Source organism: Mobula birostris, chromosome 20, assembly GCF_030028105.1.
Source record: "Mobula birostris isolate sMobBir1 chromosome 20, sMobBir1.hap1, whole genome shotgun sequence".
In the NCBI taxonomy this organism is placed as follows: domain Eukaryota; kingdom Metazoa; phylum Chordata; class Chondrichthyes; order Myliobatiformes; family Myliobatidae; genus Mobula; species Mobula birostris.
In genome coordinates, this window is record NC_092389.1 from 13,830,124 (window position 1) to 13,854,787 (window position 24,664).

Here is a 24,664-nt window from a genome sequence, read left to right on the forward strand (position 1 = left end):
ATTATTCCCTTGTCACTGGCTCTGTCCTTTGGTTAACAGCACTGGAGTAGGACCTACAGTTCAATTACCAGATGTGCTACTCTGGTAACAATGGCTACCACTCTTGATGTCTTCATTCTTGGTGGCTATAGGTGGAACTGCACCAACTGTGTGAAGAATGAGATGGTGTATTTGAACTGTAGGTCCTACATGAGATCAGCATGTGATGAACAGGACAGCTGGGATGACCTGATAAATCTGCCCACTTGAATAGGCAATGGGCAATCAAGTGACACAGAGGAAATGCCCTATGCCCTTAGATCACTGCCTATCTTCACCCTCTATTCTTACCCAGTATACAGTCAGAGGGGAGACATGCAGATGTCGGGGGGCCTGCACTTGTCTCAGGAAGAACAAGATCGGTGCAGAAGAACTGGTTTCTGCCTCTGACTCTTCAGGACACTTCTGGGAATTAATCGGAGTTCCTCCAGCATAGGGTGTGTGTGTGTTGCTGGGTGCTTTGAATGTCCAAAGGTGACAGCTTGGGCACAATGAATGCAAGCCTTGATACATGATAAATGTTTGCCTAGAGAGAATCTTGTAATATTTTGAGAAGTTGCACAAGGGACTGGGTGTTTTGATCTAGTCAACCTAATCAAATGTTCAAACTGCACCTCTTAGACTAAGGCCTGGGATCATCCTGAACAGCTTTACCAAAGGCTTTCTGGTCATTTTCTAGAATTTCTCATCTAGTTTTGCACCCCAATCACTGACTAATGATTGAACTCTTTTCACAAAAGTACTAGAAATGTTCAAGGCAGACAGTATTTGTTGAACAGGTTAACACCTCAGGTCAATGATCTATCATCAGAATTGGGAGTAATTAAGAAATATTCCAACTTTTCTTGGGTCTAATGAGACTGATATGTAACATTAACTGTCTCCTCTTTCTGCCATAAACATGTTTCCAGGATTATATTTCAGGTTTCCTGCATCTGCAGTTTTTTCTTTGCTTTTATTTCATTCAGTACAAATCCTGGTTAATTTTCCGTGTTGGTTCTGGTCCGCTGTGTAGCCATGTTTTTCTCTGGGTCAGCCACAACTCTTTGAGACTGTTGACCAAGCTGATGTCAAGAGAGTTGAGCATTCAAGGATACGCTCGACTTACCTCCGTCTCTCAGCTAGGTTAAAGACACTGTCGGAGCAGCAGGGTTGTTGTCTCTCAACCAATATCACTGAAAACATTTTCTATTTGCTTTGAGTAAGTTGGCTGCTTTTCCTATACATCAGCCAATTTGATAAGCATTTCTGGATGCCTAGAGGTTGAAATAGATGGATAAAAATACATGCCTTTTAGAAGAGTTAGAAGTGGGACCATTTGGTTTTTTTGTTTTAATCTTTACAATTATTGAAAATCTATCTGGGTGGGAACTGACCTGCCTCCAGATCCTTTGTTACTAACCCACTTTCGTTTCACCTGCCCTGTTCTCCAGTGACGTACTGCTGCCTTTGTCCCCGTCTAGTGGTGTGTTCTGATTTCATCGATTAGCCTTTTACATCTCAGAACAAAGCCCTGACAGAAGACTTTCCCCTTTCCTGTTGTTCTCAAAGAATGAGAAGCTGGTGGGTGCGCATTTGAATGTGCTATTGTTGGAAACATTTTTTGAGGCTGAAATATCAAAGTGGGCTTTGAATAAAATTGAAAATGTAGCTTATTTTACAAGTTTCTGAAGATATTTCTTGGAGTGGTTTGATAATGTACGAAGGATCCGCGAACCTGATATTGACAATGCACTATCTGAGCAGAGAAAACTAGGTTGATATTGCAGTGTGGTACTGAGGGTATCCAGCACTGGTGGGAATGAGACAATGGAGTGCTTCAGTGAGAGGCAGCATTTTTCAGGTGAGCTAACAAAGCAAGGTACTGTTTGCTCTCTTGGTAGACACGAAAGGAAATCGCGTGGTCCTCTTTCGGAGAAGTTGGTGATACCGTTTCATCCTCAGACTCTTGGTCACCATCACCAAATCAGTTACTTGGGTTCATAGAACTATTCAGCAAGGAAACAGGCCCTTCAGCCCAACTCATCCATGCTGACCAAGATTATTAATCTAGTTCCATTTGCCTGCTTTTGGCCCATATCCCTAAATCTTTCCGGGTCATGTTGCACTTTGAGGAGCTTGAGCAAACTGGCTACCATGTTTCCTGTATCACAATAGACATTTGTGCTATAGAAATATAAGTTACTCATGTCTTTTTTGAAGGCGAATGTTTAACTTAGTCTTGTAAGGAGGAGCTATGTCCAAAAGGATAGGATGGCAATGAGTGATGGGCATTCTTTGAAGCTGTTGCCTTGACAGGTTGTCAGCTTATTTCCTTCTTGCTGAACCCCTCTCTCAGCCACAGTGATTGTAAGCAAAGCCTACTATTCCAAAGAGGGCTCAAATCAGATAGGTTAACATGATTTTTGTTTTGGTTTCAAAGAACATTCCATAAAATGTCAGTCTAATTGCAAAGATTCTAGATTGTTTAGTGTCATTTACAGTACACAAGTGTAAAGAACAAAATAATTGTTACTCTGGATATGATGCAGCAGAAAAACACAATAAGGCAAAGAACACAATAATAAAAAAGCAATAAATATATAAGATAAATACATTGTATGATCAGAAAGTGACACTGGGCACAGGAGTATCTGTACATGGGGTGACTCTGGTAGGAAATGATAAAGTAGTGGTGGTTGGGGATGTGGGGGTGGGTTAATGGATAGAAGTATTGATCAGCCTTGCTGCTTGGGGACAGTAACTATTTTTGTGTATGGTGGTCCTGGCATGGATGCTACGTAGCTTCCTCCCTGATGGGATTGGGACAAACAGTCCATGAACAGGGTGTGTAGGATCCTTCATGATGTTACTGGCCCTTTTCCAACACTTTTCTGTATATATGTCCTTGATGGCAGGTGTGCTGGTGATGCGTTGGGCTGTTTTAACGACGTGTTGTAGAGACGTCCAGTCTATTACAGTGCAGTTTCCATATCATGCAGTGATGCAGCTCTCTACAGTGCATCTGCAGAATGACCCAGTAGACAAGCTCTCTTCAGCCTTCTCAGAAAGCGGAGGTGTTGGTGAGCTTTCCTGATTATGTAGGATGTATTCTGGGACCATGAGAGGTTGTGTGAGGTGTGCATTCCCAGGAGTTTGAAACTGCTTGCAATTTCCACTGTTGTGCCACCAAAGTAGAGAGGAGTGTGAGTGGTTTGAGTTCTCCTGAAGTCAATAACCTTCTCCTTTGTATTGTTGATATTGGGGAAGAGGTTTGAGGAAAAGGTGGTGTTTAGATTATGAGAACACTCTGTCCTCTTTTATTGTCATTTAGAAATGCATACATGCATTAAGAAATGATACAATGTTTCTCCAGCGTGATATCACAGAAAACAAGACAGACCAAAGACTAACACTGGGGAAAAAACACATAATTATAACATATAGTTACAGCAGTGCAAAGCAATACCATAATTTGATAAAGAACAGACCATGGGCACAGTTTATATATATATTAAAAAAAAAAAGTTCTCAAAGTCCTGAGTCGATCGACTCCTGAATCCCTGATAGCAGGCAGCAAAAGGGAGAAACTCCCTGCCATAAACCTCCAGGCACCGTCAACTTGCTGATACCTTGGAAGCAGCCGACCACAGCGGACACTGAGTCCGTCCGCCTGAAAACTTCGAGCTTCTGAGAAGCCTCTCCGATACAGCCTCCCGAACGCCATCCTCCGCCGAGCGCCTTCGACCTCTCCCCGGCCGCTGAAACACGCAAAGCCGAGGATTTTGGGGCCTTCAGCTCTGGAGATTCCGGTTACCACACAGTAGCAGCGGCAGCAAAGCAGCCATTTCAGAAGTTTTTCCAGATGTTCCTCTGTGCACTCACGTCTGTCTCCCATCAAATCAGGATTGTGCACGGTCCCCTACTTGACCAATAACAGATATTCATCACTGGAGAGGCCACACGTGCTGCCGTCGTGCCGCCATCTTCTCCCAGTTTATTGAACAATAAAAGCCATATGGTTCAGAAAGAGGCCATATCCTCCAACATATCTATACCAGTTGTTTGAAAGACCTAATTAAATAGTCGTGTTCCCCTCCCTCCAGTCTTGTGAATGTTAGACTACCTTGTTGTGTGCAGAGGGCTACTGCAATTTGGTAAACTTGAAACTGTTTCATAGGAATTTGGACACAGTCATGAACCTGGGATGACTTAGTTCAAAGTAAATTTATTATCAAAGTACAGATACAAAGTTGCCATATACAATCCTGGGATTCATTTTCTTGTAGGCAACACAGTAAGCCCAAGAAACACAATAGAATCAATGACGTACTGCACCTAGCAGTACAGACAAGTAACCAATTTGCAAAAGACCACAATCTGAGCAAGTACAAATAATATTTGTATTATTAAATATCAATAACATGAAAGTGAGGTCATAGGTTGTGGGAACAGTTCAGTCACAGGGCGAATGAAGTTGAGTGAAGTTATTCCCTCTGGTTCAAGAGCCTGATGTTTGAGGGGTAATAACAGAACCTGAACCTGGTGGTGTGCGACCTGAGGCTCCTGTAGCTTCTTCCTGATGGCAGCATTCTTCCTGATGGAGGATGTTCTGGGTGATGGGAGTCGTTGACGATGGATGCTGCTTTCCTCTGACAGCACTCCGTGTAGATGTGCTCAATGGTGGGGAGGGTTTTACCTGTGATGGACTGGGACAAATCCATTTCCTTTTGTAGGATTTTCCATTCAAGAGCATTAGTGTTTCCTTACCAGGCTGTGATGCAGCCAGTCAATATACTCTTCACTACACGCCTACAGAAGTTTGTCAAGATTTTCGATGTCATGCCGAACCTTCACAAGCTTCCAAGGAAGCAGAAGCGTTGCTGTGCTTTCTTCATAATGGCACTTACATGCTGGGCCCAGGACAGGTCCTCTGAAATGATAACATTGCGAAATTTAAATTGCTGACACTCCACCTCTGATCTCCAATGAGGACTGGCTCATGGGCCTCCGGTTTCCTCCTCCTGAAACCAATAATCAGCTCCTTGGTCTTGCTGACGTTCTGTGAGAGCTTGTTGTTGTGGCACCACTCAGCCAGACTTTCAAAGATGCCCGAAGTTTTGAGGCTGAAAGGACAGATTGCGGCTCCTCTGACTTTGACAAGTTTCCAGTGATTGGTACAGTGTTTTATGCCCAAGAAAGCTGCCCTCAGCTGGTTGATTGCCACCAAGATTAGTCACACAATCAACCACAGACTCCAGGCCAAATTTCTGCTTAATTGATATTTGAACATTTCTAAAGAACTTGTCCAATTGTGTTCTAACATAGCTGTATCATTGTACTGTAACACTTAAACATTACTGATACAGGGAAAAGCAGAGAGTTCCCTCTTCACATCCTTTTACTGTGTTTTTGGAACTCTACTTCTGCCGAAAGTGATGGTCTCTCATTGCATCCATGTAAATAGAAAAATATTCCCTTTCTATGCTTTCTCTATTATCTTTCTCACACTCTGGGACTCAAAACTGGTGGTACACTTTCCATGACATATCATGTGTGCACATTACACATGAGGAATGGCTACCCAGATTACCAACAGCAATGTTTCTTCAATTGCTCACCAAGTCAGGTGCCTCAGGAATTGAAATTTGACTCAGTGCCTTAAAATATTCTTTCAAACATGCTGAGGTCGGATACAAATTCAGATTCATTTATTTATCGCATAAATATTGAAAAAGTGAAATGTGCTGTTTGTGTTGCTGGGGGCAGCCCTCAAACATTTCCACACATTTCCGCGCCAACAGAACATACCCACAATATTCGCAGAACAACACGAGCAGCAACAACGACAACGACAACAACAACTGCAAAACAATCCCCACTCCTGTATCCCACCCACCCAGCCACTCCTGCACACCAACACAGGCCAACCCCAGTTTCCAGTGGACTCAGAGACTCCCAGGCATTGGACCTTTAACTTCTGCAGTGTCCTCAGACTCACAGGCCTAGGTCTTCTCCCATTGGGCCTCAACTTCCAATCGACTTTTGGGCTTTGATCTTTGGTATTGACCCCAGGACAGGATTCTTGCCTGAACAGAACTCTGATTTTGGAGCCCTCTGACCACTTGCTGACCTGGGGGTTGGGGGTTGTCACCAGTCCTCATCCTGCCTTTCTGCTATCCTGACATCTGACCACAGATATCTATCATCCCTGGTCAACGCCACTGGCCTACGAATATGGAGTGCAGAATCGAGGTCTAGACTCTGGCCCAGGCTGCAGCACAGGATGACTTCTCAAAACTACCCAGCAAAAAATATTTACCTGAAAGGTAATTTGTTGTGCTCTCTTTGAGATGCTTTTTTCCCCACATTTCAGTATCTGCCAATGTTTTTGAATGAATTAAGATATTCCAGTTGTTAAGGTTGACATTAACCAGCTCAAAGACCCCAGAGGTATCGAGTCTGCATCACTTGCCTCCATCTCCAGCCTGTGCATATCTCTGATGGTCAGAAGAAGACAGGATGAGATCTGACTCCCTTCCATGTGATTAAGCAGTCCAGCACCAATCCTGTAGGGGGGTCACATGCAATGCAGGGACTTGGTGCAGCTACCAAAAGCCACTAGCATCTAGAGACTGGACACAGGCAGGAGATCAGCTCTTTAATGAGAGAAAACTTCAATGGGAAACTGAAGGTAAAGGGTTAAGAAATAAGGTGTGTTAGAGGTGGAGATTGAGGAGGAACTTGCAGAACATCATGCTTAAGATATCAAATACTGTATTCTTAAGACATTCATCAGCAGATTTTTTGTTTTGAAGCAGCTTATAAATTCCTAATAGAGTGTCAGCGAAGGAGCCCATGTCAGCTTCAGGTACTGCTTGAGAAATAATGACAGCTTTAATTTAATGCAGGGAGAACAATTTTTAAAATTGTTTTTAGCCATTTTAATCTTTTAGTGCTTATTTCAAAGTAATGGTTTGAAAGTTTAGGCATCTAGAAGGATTGTGAACCAACATTACAAACATTTAAACGGTGGATACTAGATATTTGCTGAGTGAGGTTCTGAAAGTGAGTTATGTAAATCTTTAAAGGAAAGTTGCTAATAGTTATTCTCAGACCAAAGTTTTTCATGTCAGCTGTGAATCATTGCTGCTGAGTCCGAAAGACTGTAAATTTGAGCCATGTTGCAGAGACTGGGAAACAAAATGTGAGCTTGCATATCAGTGCCACACTGAGGAATTGCTGCACTGCTCTTGATACAGTCTTTCACTTAAGATATTGGTTTGAGACATTATCTCCCCTCTCAGGTGAATGTAAAAGACAACAGTTTGGACTTCTCGGGTAGGGCAGAGCACTTATCCTCTATGCCGTAGCCAATTGTTATCCCTCAGCCAGAATAAATTATTCTTATTTGAATTAAGTTGTTATTCCAGAAGCGAGAAATAATGTTGTTTTTAAACAATTAGTCTACTAATATATTGGAGTTTGTGGCATCTTAAAGTGCACAAGTTGGCTCCAACATATTGTGCATTGCTTTAAATGTTTTTCTTTAGCAGTAAACTCCTTTGAGTTCAGAGGCTGCAAAAGACTTTAAAACTGCATAGTTTCATGTAAACTACATATTTCTTCCATAGAACCTTTCCTAAGCAGTCAATCTTTATGCTTTGAATGCCCTAATTTGTTTGTCATCAGCTATTTGGTCATAGGGAAATATCACCGCTGAGCCCAGAGCTACCTTGATGCTCTTGCCTCCTTGAAGAATGATGATAAGTTTGGCCAGGAAGGAAGCAAGAACTGCACCTGGAAATGTATTTTTTTTAATTGAGATACAGCACGGAACAAACCTTTCTGGCCCTTCGAAGCACTCTGACCGGTAATCTCTCAGTTTAATCCTAGCCTAATCACAGGACAATTTACAATGACCAATTAACCTACCAACTGATTCATCTTTGGACTGTGGGAGGAAACCAGAGCACCCGGAGGAAACCCGCGCAGTCACAGGGAGAACGTACAAACTCCTTACAGGCAGCATTATGCTACCATGCCACCTATTTTCTGCCTTTAACTTTCACTCCCATGTGAAATGCCCATGTGTCCATTGAAGGGTCTTGGTCTGAAACGTCGACTGTTTATTCCTCTCCATAGATGCTGCCTGACCTGCTCAGTTTCTCCAGCATTTTGTGTGTGTTACTCTGAATTTTCAGCATCTGCAGAATCTCTTGTCCTATCAGGGAAGATGTAACACTCTTGTCCATGTCCATGTTATTGTGTATTTTAGTTGACACCGCTGGGATTCATCTAACATCTAGAAGTTTTACAAGATTGTGCTCCGGGAATTTGATGGAACCCACAAAGATTTATTTTTAATGTCCAGGAGTGTTGCCATTACAGATTAATGTTTAGATTTTAGGAACAGGAAACTAGAACATTCTGTATTATACGTTCTTTCTCCTCTTTCATTCATTTAGCATTATTTATTACAACATTCATAACTACAGGAGGTAGTTGGTCCTATGAAGAACTGCCAAGCTTGAAAGCTTCCAACATACAATGGGACTTCTTATGGCTCCAGCCACAGCTTATTCTTTATTAATATAATACATTGTTGGCAACCCTACTGCAGGAATAGCTGAAGTGCTTCCCCACCCAACCCCACCCACCCCCGACCATTTGCCTAGGTTTTCCATTTACGGGTCAGTAGAAGTCTGCGGACCCAGGTCACCTCCTGGCTGAATTTGTCTTTTTAATTTTTATCATATTCTTAACCATATTTGAGATTACCAGCCCATACTTGGAATTGGGATGGGTGGGAATTGGGAAGCATACAATTTTGTAACTATTCATAAGTGCAACATTGGGCTGTGATGTCTTGGCTTCTGTACTTCCACTGAAAATCACCTGGTCCACACAATATTTAAGAATCGCCTAGTTACTTTAGGCCAAAATGGACAGAGGTGATAGTTCTCAAAACAGAGGACATGAGTTTCTGTAATAACCTGGTAGCTTGCAATGTCCAGTTCTGGAGTTACTTCCAAATTTATTCAATTGTGAATCGTCCAGTAACTACGCCTTCAGGTGAAAGGTTACTGGTGTCCATCAAGATTGGGAGGATGGGAGTAAGCTGGGATTCACGTTCCTTTTCCAGCATTCAGTGCCAAGATCTCTGGGTACTGGTAAGAAATGGTGCCGTGACAGTGGTTGTAGAGGAGAGGAGGAAATTCTCCTGGAGAGAAGCAGCAAAGCTTCATTTTGAAAGGTGCTGGAGCTCTGTGACATTTTGTAACTTTTTTTGTTGTTCGCAGATATGGCTGCCTCGCCCAGGATGGTGCTTCTCTGCATATTGTTCCTTCAATATTTTATTCAATGTGTACCAGCCAATTACCGTTGTGATGCTCAGTACAACAGATATCCAGGTACAATTTGATTGTCAGTGAGGCCCACAGGGGACTTCAACGTTATAGTAAGAAAGTGTGAAGTGTGCAGATAGTTACAGAAAGGAGACAAGTTTATAAGAGTCCTGGTGAAAAGTTTTGGCCCTTTTGTTCCCTTCCATAGATGCTACTCGACCTGCTGAGTTCCTTCAGCATTTTGTGTGTATTGCTCTAGATTTCCAGCATCTGCAGACTCTATTGCATTATGAACTGTTACGTTGAAAGTGTGCGATGTATCAATGTGTTATAAGTGTGTGCAATGTCTGGCCTTTACAATGAGGACTGTGGGTTATATCTGTATTTTAGCGTGGAGTATGTCAAAGAACAGTGCACGAGTATAGATTACAACAGTTACAGAATATTGGAATGTTGGGATGAAATGGTGGGGTTGACCAATGTGTTAGTATGAAGACTGGATTAAATTACAGTTACACTGAGGGAGCAGATAAGTCACAGTGAGGTGTGGAATACAACACAAGATTTATCATGGTGTACTGGGGTGGATTGGGGTATTGCAAATTAAGTGTACATTGAGAATTTGCTGCAATGTTTAAAAGTTCAGTTTGTTGGCCAATTTCTTATCTGTTTCAGATAACCGAGATATCTCCATTGATTGTGGTGTTCATCTGATCAACCTATCCATTAACCTTTGCCCATCACTCTTTGCCGGCTTCGATCCTCTGACCCTTGCACTGAATGGCCGATATAATGACACAAAGTGTAAGGGGAGATTGGATGACTCAGCCACACCTCCAATGATTCGATATTCTCTCACTGTTAATAATGTTGACTTCAACAACTGTGGCAATACTTTCAAAGTAATTACTCTAATTTCTGTCACATTAGGTGGGCAAGAGTTGGGAGGAGGTCTTCATACAGAAAGGAGGGAGGAGAAAAGAACAAATGACCAAAGTTCAGGCTTAACTATGAATGACCTCCCTCTAGCCTGCTGATACCACCGCGTGAAACTAAGCGTGGCAACTTGAGTAAACCTTGGGTGGACAACAGAGCTCCACGTAAGGACCAAGGTCCATAGATAACAGGACTTAGACCAAAACCACAATGAGGAATTAAGGGAAATTAAACACAGGCAGAGTCAAAGTGAAAGATTCAGAAAGATTTGGGGTGGGGTTGATTAGAGATTTTGGGGGAGAGTGGTGGGGAGAAACTTGAGAGAGATTTTGTGTAATTCTCTTGTGATTTTTAAGCAAAGTTATTTTACCTCCACAGTATATTTTTTTCAGGTTGTCTGTCCCAAATGTCTGCATCCTAAACTTGTTAAACTTGCTCAAAGTAAACATTCTTCAAGACTTCAAGCCTTGGAGAGAGATGCAAAGAGAGATGTGAGAGATTCAATGTGAGGAGAGAGATCAGTGAGAGGCAGAGAAATAGGTAGAGATTAGGCGGTAATTCAAGTGAAGAGAGGAGACCAGGTGGAGGGTGATGAGTAAAAGTCTAGTTATGGATTATTATGAGTGGGTTGTTTATTTTATATTGTTATTGACAAGAAACACAACTTGATATTTCTCATGTATTTATTGATGCCTTTTGGTGTTTCAGATTGTTGACGAGGGTCCAGGAACTGGAATGTTGGCCCAGTTTTCCAATATCCAGTCTGTTGTCATCTCTGGTTTTATAGATCCCTCAAATGACCATACGATGATGATCAGTTACAACCCCAGGCTGTACTATAAATTCTCCTGCAAGTACCCTCTTGAATATATCCTTAACAACACAAGGCTTATAACGTAAGTCCTCTTTAGAACTATGAGATGGCATAAATAAAATAAAGAATTCTCAGTTACACAGTAATATTGCTCTGGAAGTCTTCTGCACTTGCATTCAGCTTGGTGCGTAGCCACAACTACCGTTCAGTTAATGTTAGTCATTCTGAACACAGCAAACCAGGAATGTATGGACTGGTTAGCCTGTTCTTAGTGAAATCAATTAAGGGAGAATTGTAGACCAGGATAAACCTTTGGCCTTCAAGTGATGTCCTGAGATCTTTAACATAAAGCTGAACATGGGTCATCAACTAAGGACAGTATGGTAAGAAATCTGAAAGCAGATAATACAAATTGCATCAGTGCTTCAAGAGCAGAGAACTGATTGATTTGGATTTTTTAAAAAATTGAGATAACAGCACGGAATAGACCCTTCCAGCCATTTGAACCTCGCCACCCAGCAAACCCTGATTGAATCTTGGTCTAATCATGGGACAATTTACAATGACCAATTCACCTCCTAACCGGTACATCTCTGGACTGTGGGAAGAGACCAGAGCACCTGGCAGGCACCCATGTGGTCACAGGGAGAACATACAAACTCCTTACAGATAGCGGCGGGAATTGAAACCGGGTCGCCTGCACTGCAAAGTGTTGTGCTAACCACTATGCTACCGTGCTGCCTTTTGTTCGGAGAAAGTTGAAAGGAAGGAAATTCTTGTATTTATGTAGTCTCTTCACAGCCTCGGGCATTCCAAAGCTTCCCTATTTTGCAGGCTAGTCACTCTGTAGGAACTGCAGCATCTAATTTGCACAGAACAAACACCTATAAATATGAGTGTGACATTAAACAGATTGTCTATTTCAAAATGGTCAGCGTACCAGGAATAATACGCAGTTTTTCTATGGAGAAACCCCAACACCAAATTTAGTCCCATTCTCCAGCGCAGTACTGAGAAATGCTTTCTTTTGAAGAGTTACTCAATCATCGCCTAGTCTACCCTTCTAGATGGAAGTAAAACATCCCGCAATATTATTGGAAGGGGAGAAATTTTATTTCTCCTGTCTTGGCAAACACTTATTCCTGAATCAATATCACAAGCAGTTTTTATCATCGTTAACCTTTTGAAATTGTGGGATCTTGCTTTGTGAAAAGCAGCTGACAAATTTCCTTTACCACAGCAACATCTGTACTTCTAGTAAGTACTTCATTAGCTGTAAGATACTTTGAGACACCCTAAGGTGTTGAATGATACAACTTGTCTTTTGTATGAATCTGACAGTCTCCGCATGGCAATAATTAAGGCCAGATAATAAGCATAATGGGGAACATTAAAGCAAAAAAAGGTTGTGTTTGGGACAGGTGCATGGTGTGATTTAGTTCAATGTTCTGCTTGCTTTTGAGATGGACAACAGGAAGATCCTTTTTTTGATAAGAGGTGAATTGTTAGGGGTCTTGTTCAGTGTTCAGCACCTCACGTGAGGAGCGATGACTACTCTGAGGTGGCAGAGTGCTTGGTTGTTGAAACCAAACCTATAAATCTGATTCTCTGTGAATGTTACAGAGTGTTGGATCTCTGTTTAATTTCTGATTCTTCGGGTTCTTCCGGGAGTCAGGAACGATTACATCACACGTGCTAGCTGGCCGGTGGTGTAGTTGCATTCGCACTGGACTTCAAGGCCAGTGGTCCTGGGTTTGAATCCAGCTGGCTCCTTGTACGATTTCCCTCCGTGCTGAGTTGAGTGTCGAGCTGGCAACTCAGCCTCGTAAAAAAAACAGACAAAAGATGCTAAAGAAACTGCAAGGATGCTGTCCAATGCGCCACGAGGCACAGAAAGAAACAACAATCACATTGCTAATACTTAGCCAAACAGAAATGAGAAAGGTGATAAACCTTTAGTTTAACTGTCATACTGCTTTCTGTCAGTGAGTGTGAAAAAGTACATGAGTTCGTTAAAAAGTACAAATTATAAAAAACTATTATTAAAAAAATTGCTTTCCAACAAAAGTCATTATTTGGAAAACTAAAAACTTTGGGTGCTGCAACTCCAAAATAGAAACAGGAATGTTGGAAGTACACAGGATTGGGTGAGAGAAACAGAGGTAACATTTCAGGTTGATAACCTTCCACTCGAAGCGACGTTGAAAAGCTATTGACCTGAAAAATTAACCTTGGTCCTTTCACTACAGAAACTGCCTGATCTGCTGAGCAGTTTATTCCAGAGGTGATGGTCAATGAACAAGATGTCCATGGGCTGATCCATGATGGTACAAGTAAATATTTTCCACAGGGAGCCATTTCCTCACCTCACATACTTCTGTCTTTGCTCCCTTCAGGTCTTCCATTTCTATCGCAGTGGCCACAAGCAATGGCAGTTTGAGCAGCACTCTTGCCTTGCAGCTATACGATGTGAGTTTTTCCATCCTGAATAGTGTGAGTTATTGATTTACACATTTGTGACCTGCTCAGGGAGGGTCTCCCCATCTCACCCACATTAAAAAAAATCACCATGTTTTTTTTCTACAATAGTGCAAGGATTCACATCACAGGTTGTGGTGTGGGCATTCCTTCCTTGGTCATAAACACCCTATTTAATCTGTTGGTAGGAGGTTTAACCTTATGTAGCAGCTGACTTTTATGGACTTGGTGTGGCAGGGATTGGGAGAAGTCATCTGTAACTACCGGTGCAAGTATTTCACTTAATGATAGTCAAGAATTCTGAGCCAAAGTGGAAACTGATTTACACTAATTTATGAAAGAATAAGTCCCAATGCACAGTAATAAAACACATATTACTGTAAACTGAGAGAGAATTGGATATTCTATGTGATTATTTGCTGTTGAAGCATAAAGACTTGGAACCAGCAGATGCTTGACCCAGGCACTGCTCACATTGTGACCTCAGAGCATCACATCACACAGCAGTACCTGTCCATTGGATAAAGGTGATTGGACAGGAGAAGTCAGAAGTGGGTTTTTTACACAGAGCGTGGTAAGTGATATTTCTGTAATTTCAAAACATTAAAATAATTCAAAGGAAAACAGCAGAGTCGATAGTTAAGTTGTGTACTTCATTTTTTTTTAACTTTAAGCGAGGTGCCACCTTATCATTTAGTAGTGTCATGCCATATACAACTCATGGATTTTTACATAAAACCCATAATGAATTATTTAAATAAATAAAGAATGATTTATCGACACCATATTTACAATATTACTTAAATATTACTGAAATATTAAAAACACGACAGTAAGTGTGTGAAACATACTGCCAGAGGTGGTGGTTGAGGCAGATATATTAGGAACATTTAAGAACCTGTTAGATAGGCACATTGATGATAGAAAAATGGAGGGCGATGTGGGAGGGAAGGGTTAGGTTGATCTCAGAGTAGGTTATAAGGTCAGCAAAACACCTTGGGCTGAAGGCCCTGTTCTGTAGTGTAATATTCTTTGTTCTATGAAAATGAGTGCTTAGTTGTAATGAGTGATTTTTTTTCATAAACAAATCTATGTACAATATATTATCTGCAGTTATTGGCTGGCCATTCTCATTTGTCCTGACAGGATGATGTGGGCTCACATGTTTGGACCATTATGATCCTGGCATTAAAGTTAGGAAGTTCCAGATCTGACTCAAAGACAGTGATAGATTAGTGATGTATTTCATTATCAGGATGGTTAACTTCATGTGGAGGCTTACCTGTGTGCCTGCTGCCCTTCTAGGTTGTAGGTGCTTTGTGTTGTTGAAGAAGTTTTGATGAGTTGCTGCAGTGCACTTTGTACATAATGCGCATTCCTGTTTTCAATCAACTAACTGAAGTGAGTGGATTGACAGCAAATGTAAAACAGCATGTTCCTCTGGCAACTGCTGATGTACAACTGCAGAGATGGTTATTGATGTTGACGTTGCAGAATCACCAAGGCTTTATTCCTCAAACCTCATCCAATTGTCTGTAAAAATACTGAAAATCCACTGAAAATGTGTTTCAAAGATGCATACATGTCAAAGGACCTGGAGTTTAATTAAATGTGTTTTGTTGCCAATATTCCTGCTGTTCCCTGTAAATTAGATTGCAATATGTGTTAATTTTTTAAAAATCTTCTTGTTGGCTTTAAGATAGACACTTATATGCCTCTGACTGAACTTAAATTATGACTCTGTAATGACATAGTTTAACACAAAGTTAAGGTAAAATTAATGGTAAAATTGGACAATTGTAGTGCATACCTGGATTTGTTGTTTGCAAGACATGAATTAAAGAACCTTTTGTCTTGTCAGTCTGAAATGGATCCAATTTCAAATTAATAAGCTTCAGAATATGAATAGTCGACAATGGCAGCCAGTATCAAATAAGGACGCAAAGCAAATTCATTTGTTTGGACCCAGGAAAGATGATCGAAATAAAGTCAGAGATAAAGGAACTGAGGGAATCAGAAAACAACATGAGAGATTAAGGCATTAAATGGATTTGGATTTAGTGAGGATTATATGAATCACAGAGAGAACTCGGATGGAGCACATGGGATTACTTGTAACCTGGAACCTGGATGATCTTTGTTTCTTAGTCAGGGGTTTGGCAGCAAGGGCTTCTCGATCTCTTTGTAATTCATTTGCTTCATTCTGAACAGGATCAAGATTATACTTTGCCGCTGGTTGTCCCTGACACTGGCCTTCCACTACGGTACAAGGTTTATGTTGAAGTCAGCATCAGTAATCTAACTGCAAAGTAAGTGAATATGGAAACACGAGAAGGACATTTATCCCTGTGGGTCTGTTCCACATTTCATTGAGATCAAGGCTGATTGCAATCTCAACACCACTTACCTTGCTTGATACCTGTGCGACTTTTACAAATAAAAGTGAATGCCACCCTGATACCAAACCCTGCTGAACTTGCACTGGGAGATTTCCAATAGCCTGTGTGTAATAAGATAATATTCCAAAAAAATCTAGTTCTAATCTTAGAATTGTTCTTCATTTTCCTGTCAGCTGTATTCTTCTCTCCTCAAGCCCCTCACCTCTACCCGGGCATAGGCAGCCAACAGCAGCTCGCCAGAGTTCTCATTCCTGGGCCAGTCCTTCACATTTTCTGCAGATGTAGTCCATCTTCTTGGTGAATCCTTCCTCTCCTAGGGATGAGGGATGAGGTCTTTGGAGCTTCTGTTGGTGCTTCTGTAGCTCTGGGTTTTTATGAGATGAGGTTGCTAGCCCCATGGCCAACCCTCCTCCTTTTGCAGCCGGGCTTGGGACCATCAACGGCAGAGTTCTATCAGCTGTATAGGAGACATTAATTCCAGTTTGTGAAATAGCTACGTGATCTCAGAAAGGATGCAACAATATACGAGGCTAGGTAGGAACAAAGGAGGCGGGGTTATCTGGGGAGCCTTGATCTGAGGGGTAACAGAAGCAATTTGGCATGGTGGACCTCCCCCAGTCAAATATCTCACTGACGTTCACTTAAAAAATGATTCCTGGTTACTAGGATTTTATTGGCTTTGGAATCTGCCCTCCAGTCAGAACTGAGGAGTGGGTGAGAGGGTGTAACTGAGGAGATAAGTTGTTTCATAAGCCAATGTGTCTAATGGATCGTCTGTTTGATTTTCAGCTTTAATGTCCTCCTGGATCACTGTTTTGCCACACCGTCACCATTTAATCTCTCCTTTCTTGACACTGGATACACCTTCTTCACTGGGTAACATGGATTAGTATCTTGCTCTCTGAACCTGAGCAGATCTGACTTTATTTTAAATGAGAGTGAAGATCTGGATGATGCCAATTTTTTTGCTCCATTGCCATTCTCCATCTTTGTCTCCAGGTGCAACATTAGCCCTCGCACAGCTATCATCAGAAATGGAGTCAGCAAGAAATCCTGGTTTGTCTTTGACACATTCCGGTTTAACGAGCATAGGGACAGGAAGCTCTCTACGATCTATGTACACTGCGTAACCAGGCTTTGTGAGGCCAAAACCTGTCAGACCTCACTACAAGTGAGTGCTCATCAGCTTTCAAGGTGCATTATTCATACAGGCAGTGTGTTGTTGGGCGGCATTACAAGGAGAAGGCAGGAGAATGGGATTGATTGCAACAATAAGGTTAGCCATGACAAAATGGCAGAGCAGACTTGATAGTTTGAATGGCCTAATTCTGCTCTTATGTCTTATAATCTTAAGGCATTAGCGAACTAGTAGAATTGCTGCCTCTCAACTCTTGCATCCCGGTTTCAATTCTGACCTCTGGCACTACCTGCGTGGAGTTTGTACATTTTCCCTCTGACTACATTGGCTTATTCTGGGTACTCTGATTTCCTCCCCAAGTGCTAGTTGGTAGGTGAATTGGCAGTGAAAATTGTCCTTATTCTGGAGGTGAGTCGTAAACCTGTTGGATGGGAATGTGGGGAGAATAAATTGGGATTAGTGAAAGACAAATGTGACTAGGCGTTTGATGGTCTGCGTGGACATTTTGGTGGTTCAATGGGTTTGTTTCTGTTGGGTAGGCACCTATAAACATATAAATGTGTTACATAGGCTGGTCATGCTACATATATAAAGATATGCTACAAATCTGCCAGAGTTATGCAGTTTAAGGGATTATTTACATAAAATGGTGTGTGTGAGGCAAATTGGAGTGTGTTACACAGTTCATGCTTGAGGCTTTTTGTATACAGGCTGTCTTTTTTCTGTTTATTTGTGGGACATGGATACTGCTGTGAAGTTCACAAATGGGACATTAAGGGTGGCAGAACGGTTTATGGTACAGACGACACGGGTTCAATTCCCGCCACGGCCTGTACGGAGTTTGTGTGTACTGCCCGTGACTGTGTGCGTTTCCTCCCACAGTCCAGAGATGTACCGGTCGGTGGGTTAATTGGTCATTGTAAATTGTCCCATGGTTAGGCTAGGGTTAAATCAGGAGATTGCTGGGTGACGCGGCTCGAAGAGCCGAAAGGATCTATTCCACGCTGTTTCTCAATAAATAAGTAAATTGTTGCCTATCCCATACTCATCTTTGAGATTGTGTTAATGACCTCCTTCCTGGAGAAGTACAGTCTCTGTGGTGTAGGTAGCCCCCGTACTGCTGTGAGGTAGGGAGCTCCAGGCCTTGGACCCAAAGACAGAGAAGTCAGATGGAAAGGGACATGCAGGCAGTGTTGTTTCCATGAGCATCCTGCCCTTGTCTCTTCATGTAGCAGAGGTCGCAGACTCATTCTGGAGAAAGAACTGTTATAGAGGAGTTAGCAAGTTGTTGCAGTGAGAGTTGAAATGGTGCAGACTGCAGCCGGAATGATCAGACGGTGCAAGGAGTGAATGTTTTAGAGTGGTGGATCAATCAAGGTGGCTTTGTCCTGGATGTTGCCAAGCTTCTTAATCATTGTTGAAAGATTGCAAAGCCATAGAGAACATGGAAACATGCTCTTGGGCCCATTCTACAACCATCAACCACTCATTCACACACCCAATGGAACATTATAGACCACCTCTTGCTCCGATTGTATCTTCATTTTTTTTTGCACTGAGTTCTTGTTTTTGCAGTCTATTTCTTTTACTCTCTCTGTCTTGTACAATTTGTGTGTAAATTTTCTGTGCTGTCTGTACCTACAGCATGCCCCTGTGGTGGTGCTGCAAGCAGGTTTTTCATTGTACTGTACCTGTACACATGACAATAAACTTGACTCAACTTGAAGCTCATATTAATTCATTTTTTATTCGCCCACCACACTTTTGTCAACTCCCACCCCCAACACCAGATTATTTACACACAAAGGGTAATTTACATTGGGCAATTAACCCACTAACCCTCATGTGCTTGGGATGTAGGAGGGAGAAGGTGCACCCAGAGGAAATCCTCAGAGTGACAGCATGAACATGTAAACTCCACATAGACAGCAGCTGAGGTCACAGTTCAGCCTGGGTCTCTGGTGTTGTCAGACAGCAGCCTCACCTGCGGTGTCACTGTGCTACCCTAGATCTGAAATGCAAACTCTGCCTCCACAGATGTTGCTTGACCTACTGATTTTCTGCTTTTATTGTTTGTTTACTAATTCCTAGTCCTCTGCTCCCTGTTCACTGACTGTGTTACTTTCCATAACAATGATTCCATCATCTGTGTAGGAAGTTGTGGACATGGATTTATGGTCTTCTCAAGATTTATCTCAAGAATAGGTCCAGTGCAATATAGAACTCATCACAAGCCATCTTTGCACATCCTTCTTCCTCCCTAAAACATTCCATGTGCGATTCTTCTCAAGGTGTAGTAGATTTCTGAAGTCCCAGACCAAGTAGATTATGTTAATCCTTTCTGACTGTGTATAATACTGCATTCCTTCAATTGTCTGAGACCAAGTTTTGGTCCCATAGCAGTTACAGTCAGTCCAAGTATGATCTATTTCTATGGTTAGGGATGGAGAAACCACTTACTGTGGAGATAGTGCCTAATCAGATGATCTAATTTATTGTAATAGACAAGAGATCCAAAGGCAATTTGAAGAAATATTTGTTTGTGCCCACAAAGCTGATGATAACCTGGAATGTGCTGAATGGGAGGGGGCAGAAGCAGATTCGCTCGTAACTTTAGGATAACAATAGAAAATTGGATCAATGAAAGGCAACAAAAATGTGGTGCTATTGAGAAATGGCAGAGGAGTGGGATTAATTTCCCTGCTCTTTCATGGGGCCAGCTGAAATTGTGTGGTGTAATGATGTATAATTCTTGCTCTCTCTTTGTTAAACATACAGGGCTGCAATGGTCATGGAAGAAAGAGGCGAAGGCAAGAAATTTTCAGCAATGAAAAAGTGACAACACAAACCTTCACAGTTTCATCTGGACCCATCTACACCAGGGAAGAAGGTACAAGCCAGCTGGCAGAAATTAAACTGCTTCTAACTGGTTCCGCTTTGAGTATGAGACTCTGGGTAAGATTCCTTTCCCTTGGGGTGGGGGTTAATAAATCAGTAATGTTGTTTGAGAAATTTCTGATTAAATTCCTGCAAAGCCATCTTCTAAATTAGATTTGGTTCTGTAGCACTTTGCTTGCAATTTTCCTCCCTGAAACATTAATTCCTGTTGCTCTTTGCTTCAGATTATTTGACCCCTGGAACTCCAGCACCTCTAAATGGTAAGTGGCAGGAAAATTACAAGGCAAAATATCCCAGGCACAAAGCAAGGTACGTACCCCTTGTGATGGGAGTTTTGCAGTTTTATGTTGTTGAACTTTCCAATAGCTTCTAGTGCTAATAAACTGCCTCATATGTTGGCCAAGGTACCTAAAAATATTTTACCTCTCTGAACTGCCCTCCAAATACTGTCCATTGCAACGTGCCCCGTGCCTATATTATCTGCTGCTTTGAACCTCTCTCTCTTCCTTCTGAACTCTGGATACTCTGCATTACATGTTCTTTCTTAAACTCTAGACTCTCTGTTCTAAAGCTTAATGCTCCAATATTCAGTCCTATAATGCTTTCCAAAAGTCCCAGTACAAAATTATGCAATCTTCCTTCTTCCCGGATTCTTCCCTCTTGGCTTGATACTAGATCCCACAATTCATGAGGCTGATGGGTTCAAGCACTCACACGCTCTTTTGCTCCTTGATAATAGGATATGGGTAACACTGGCAAGATCAGCATTTAATGCCCTTTCCTAATTGGCTGTGGGAAGGAGGTGATGAGATCTTTACACTGTTGCAGCCTAGGAGATGAAGGTGCTCCCATGGATTATTAGATCCTGAATCTTTTCCCAGTGACAACAAAGGCAACACAATGAAATTCTAGTTCACCTATTGGGATGCACTTTCAGTGGCGGGGATGGGATTTGGGGAGAAAGGCACTCGTTGGGTGCAATCGGTTTGGGTGCTTGAAAGGCAAAATTAGAACTGCAGGATATTGGGGAAGGGAATTGCAGCACTGGGTACAGAGATGTTGCCGGGACTTGAGGACCTGAATTATAGGAAAAGGTTGAATAGGTTAGGACATTATTCCCTGGAGCGTAGGAGAATGAGGAGGTATACAAAATTATGAGGACCAAAGATAGGGTAAATGGAAGCAGGCTTTTTTCACTGAGGTCATAGGTTAGTGGTGAAAGGTGAAATATTTAAGGGAAAAAGCAGAATAACAGTTTGGCATGGACTAGATGGGCTGAAGGGCCTGTTTTGCTGCTGTAGAGCCTGGGGGAAACTGGGAGGGCAGGCGAAAAGTATCAAGGGTCAGCCAGGCTGCCGATACATGGGATGGGATGTTGGATGATTCAACGTGTGGAGGTGACAGTCCAGTCATTTGCTTACTTGAAGGCATCCGTATCAGTAAGATCGAGTTGTCTCAGGAGTGTCCGATGATGACTGCCTCTAACCTAAAATGGTCCAGCTTTCAAAAGGAGAGTTCTGGGGGAATTATGTCATTCTGTACACTACTGGCACAGAAATCGTAACCAGGACGATATATGCCAAGAAGCGTCTAGTTGAATGATGTGAAATGATCCAGAAAAGTACACTCTGTTCATTTTTCACAAAGCGATCAAATGTTGTCTTTGCTTTATGTGAATTAAAAAATGAACACTCCATTTAACTATATTGTCAACAGTACTGACAGCAGTTCTGTTGTTGTTCTGGTTAAAACCTGGAATGGCATTAGGTGCAAGTAGTGGGTGTGTTGAGGATGGAGTGGTGAGTGGTGCCACTAAGTGGTATAAGTAGATTGACATTAATAAAGACACAAATTTATCTTCCTCTGCTCAACCTTTGCCTCACTTCTCGTGGCTTTTCGCTAAATTTAAATGAATAAAATGATTAATCTCTGGAAGTAATTCAATTGTTTGTTAGCTCTGCTTTTTCTAAGATACCTATTAACACACATGCATGGTTTGAGTATTGACATAGAACCTTTCTGCTGCTTGTCAGCATCAGGCAATGATGTTATTCAAGTTATTAGATTGTGTTTTGGGGATCTCTCATCAGAACAAATGGGATTTTTCCCGTGGTTATTTCTGTTAACCTTGTGGTGTGAGACCAATGATATCTCCTTTCCCATTTCTTAGGAATGATCCACAGCACAGAGATCAACTACATGTCCCTGGTGGGTCCGATCATTGGCATTGTGCTAGCAGTTGCTGCTGGTTTGACTGTGGTTACAGTCATCAGGATGTGGAAGAGAAATCAGTTGTCTGATAGGAAACAGCCAGACCAGGACTGCAATAACACAGATTACCCAGCAGAGTGAGTCTCCCTGTCACTGAGCTGGCTCACAGAGATGTGCTGCTTTAACCAGGAACCAGCAACCATCGGCATTACCCGCCTAGCTTACATAACTTGCTGGAGGAGGGAGGTGGTAACGAGGTAGAGTTTCCAGTTTGGACGCAACCGGGAAATTGCACCCAATGTTCACTTGAAGTGGGTAGATTAGGCTTTGAGTTTATGCTACAATTTATTTGCATAACCGCAAATATAAAACTTTCAATGCTTGTATAGCTGAGTTTTGTTATGATTTTTTAATAATTCAATTTGACAAGATTCTTTGGTGATTTTTAAACTTCTCAGATCCCTATATCACCATGGCCCATTTTTTCTCTGAAATCTCTAGCCTTCCTTCCTTCCTTTCTAATCCCTTAATCATTCCCAAATGTAATAGCTGGCTGTGCTTTCAGTTGCCAAGGACAAAAGACATTGAACTCCCTTCTTAAATCTCTTAATCTATCTATCCTTAAGATACTGCATAAAGCTCACCACTTTGATAATCTATTGCCTAATCTCTTGTCTTATATCCTGATATGATTTGTATAACATTCCCTGCACTGGCCCCGTCATCAACCCAATTGAACAGGAATAAAAGCTGAATGTCCAGCTACTGTATTCCTGATCAGAGATGTTATTTTTGTCATTGAGATTGAAGGAAGAAAGATAGCTACAGAATAATGCATCTCAGAAGAAAAAGTGTAAAAAGCCAGCCAGGTCAGGAGGATAACTGCGAACTCACCTGACTGTAAAGCAGAAAAATAAAACAAAAACTTACACATTTATGCTTTGGTCATTCATTGTGTAACCTGCACTCTCTATTGCTCTGAGTGACATGTACAGTTACAAGAAAACCCTTTGCAATTACCTGGTTTTCTGCATTAATTGCTCATAAAATGTGGTCTAATCTTCATCTAAATCACAATAATAGACAAACACAGTTTGCCTAAACTAGTAACACACAAACAATTGTATTTCTTCTCGTCAATATTGTGTACACCATTTAAACCATCACAGTCTAGGTTCAAAAAGTATGTGAATCTCTGGGGCAATGCCTTCTACAAAAGCTATTTGGAGTTACGTGTTCCCATCAATGAGATTGAAGATGTGGGTTGTAGAGGTGCCCTGCCCTATAAAAAAAAGACACACAAAGTCGGGTTACTGACAGAGCCTGCTCTTCTCAAGAAAAATCTGTTTATGTGCACCATGTCTCAAACAAAACAACTTTCAGAGAACCTTGGAAGAAGAATTGTAGAGGTGCATGAAGCTGGAAAAGGCTGCAAAAGCACTTCTAAAGATCAGTCCAGTCAGAGAAATTGTCTACAAATGCAGGAAATGCAGTACTCTCTCTAGGAGTGGGCATCCTGCAGAGATCACACCAAGAGCACATCATGCATTGAAGGAGGTGAAAAAGAACCCAAGGATAACAGCAAAAGACCTGCAGAAATCTCTAGAACTTGCTAAAGTCTCTGTTCATATGTCCACTCTAAGAAAAACACTGAACAAGAATGGTGTTCATGGAAGGACACCATGGAGGAAACCACCGCTCTCCCAAACAAAAAACACTGCTGCACTTCTCAAGTTTGCAAAAGACCGCCTAGATGTTCCACAACGCTTCTGGGACAATAGCCTGTGTACAGATGAGACAAAAGTTGAACTTTTTGGCATCACAAGACCTTGTTGGACATTGACTACCGCAGGCCTGCTGCCCTTGCTTGGAGGGGCAGCAGTGTCGCCTCGGTCATAGCTGGGACTAGGCCTCAAGCCACAGGCTTGCGCTGTAGTGTGGCGCCCAGACTCGGTTGGGAGTGGCCACTCCCACCAGTGCTGCCCCTCCAGTTTTGGATTGGTGGAGTTACAGGCTGGATGCCGGGAACCATCAATTTATGGGACTTGTCACTCAGGGTCTTGGACTAAAAGATGTGTTTTCTTACGTGACTATCTTCGTTTTCTCCCTCTTCCTCCCCCCCCCTTGCTATTTTGAAAGCACATGTATGGTTTTGCACCTTGGCCCCAGTGGAACACTGTCTCCATCTATGGCTTAACATACAATTAAACTTGATTTGATTTTATTTTGATTTGAGAAATGTACGCCACTATATCTGGAGGGAAAAGGGCACTGCACACCAACACCAAAACCTCATCCCAACTGTGAAACATGGTGGAAGGAGCATCACGGTCTGGGGCTGCTTTGCTGCCTCAGGTCCTGAACAGCTGGCAATTGTTGAGAGAATAATGAATTCAAAATCAAGACATTTTACAGGAGAATGCCA

General features: G+C 42.0%; 1 protein-coding gene across 1 annotated transcript; it reads left to right on the forward strand.

The window, feature by feature from the left end:
* Positions 1 to 90: 90 nt before the first annotated feature.
* Positions 91 to 22,380, forward strand: LOC140185515 (zona pellucida-like domain-containing protein 1). The gene is made up of 10 exons (XM_072238846.1): positions 91 to 178; positions 9,321 to 9,431; positions 10,041 to 10,267; positions 11,010 to 11,197; positions 13,512 to 13,584; positions 15,805 to 15,902; positions 16,782 to 16,868; positions 16,992 to 17,163; positions 19,909 to 20,020; positions 22,199 to 22,380. Exons 1-10 carry the CDS (start codon positions 91 to 93, stop codon positions 22,378 to 22,380), a joined length of 1,338 nt encoding a protein of 445 aa, XP_072094947.1.
* The last annotated feature ends 2,284 nt before the right edge of the window (positions 22,381 to 24,664 follow it).

Coding starts and splice junctions, on each gene's coding strand:
- LOC140185515 (XM_072238846.1), top strand. CDS start 91: ATGGCTACCACTCTTGATGTCTTCATTCTTGGTGGCTATAGGTGGAAC. Junction 10,268..11,009: donor ACTGTGGCAATACTTTCAAA/GTAATTACTCTA, acceptor TTGGTGTTTCAG/ATTGTTGACGAGGGTCCAGG. Junction 15,903..16,781: donor ATCAGTAATCTAACTGCAAA/GTAAGTGAATAT, acceptor TTTGATTTTCAG/CTTTAATGTCCTCCTGGATC.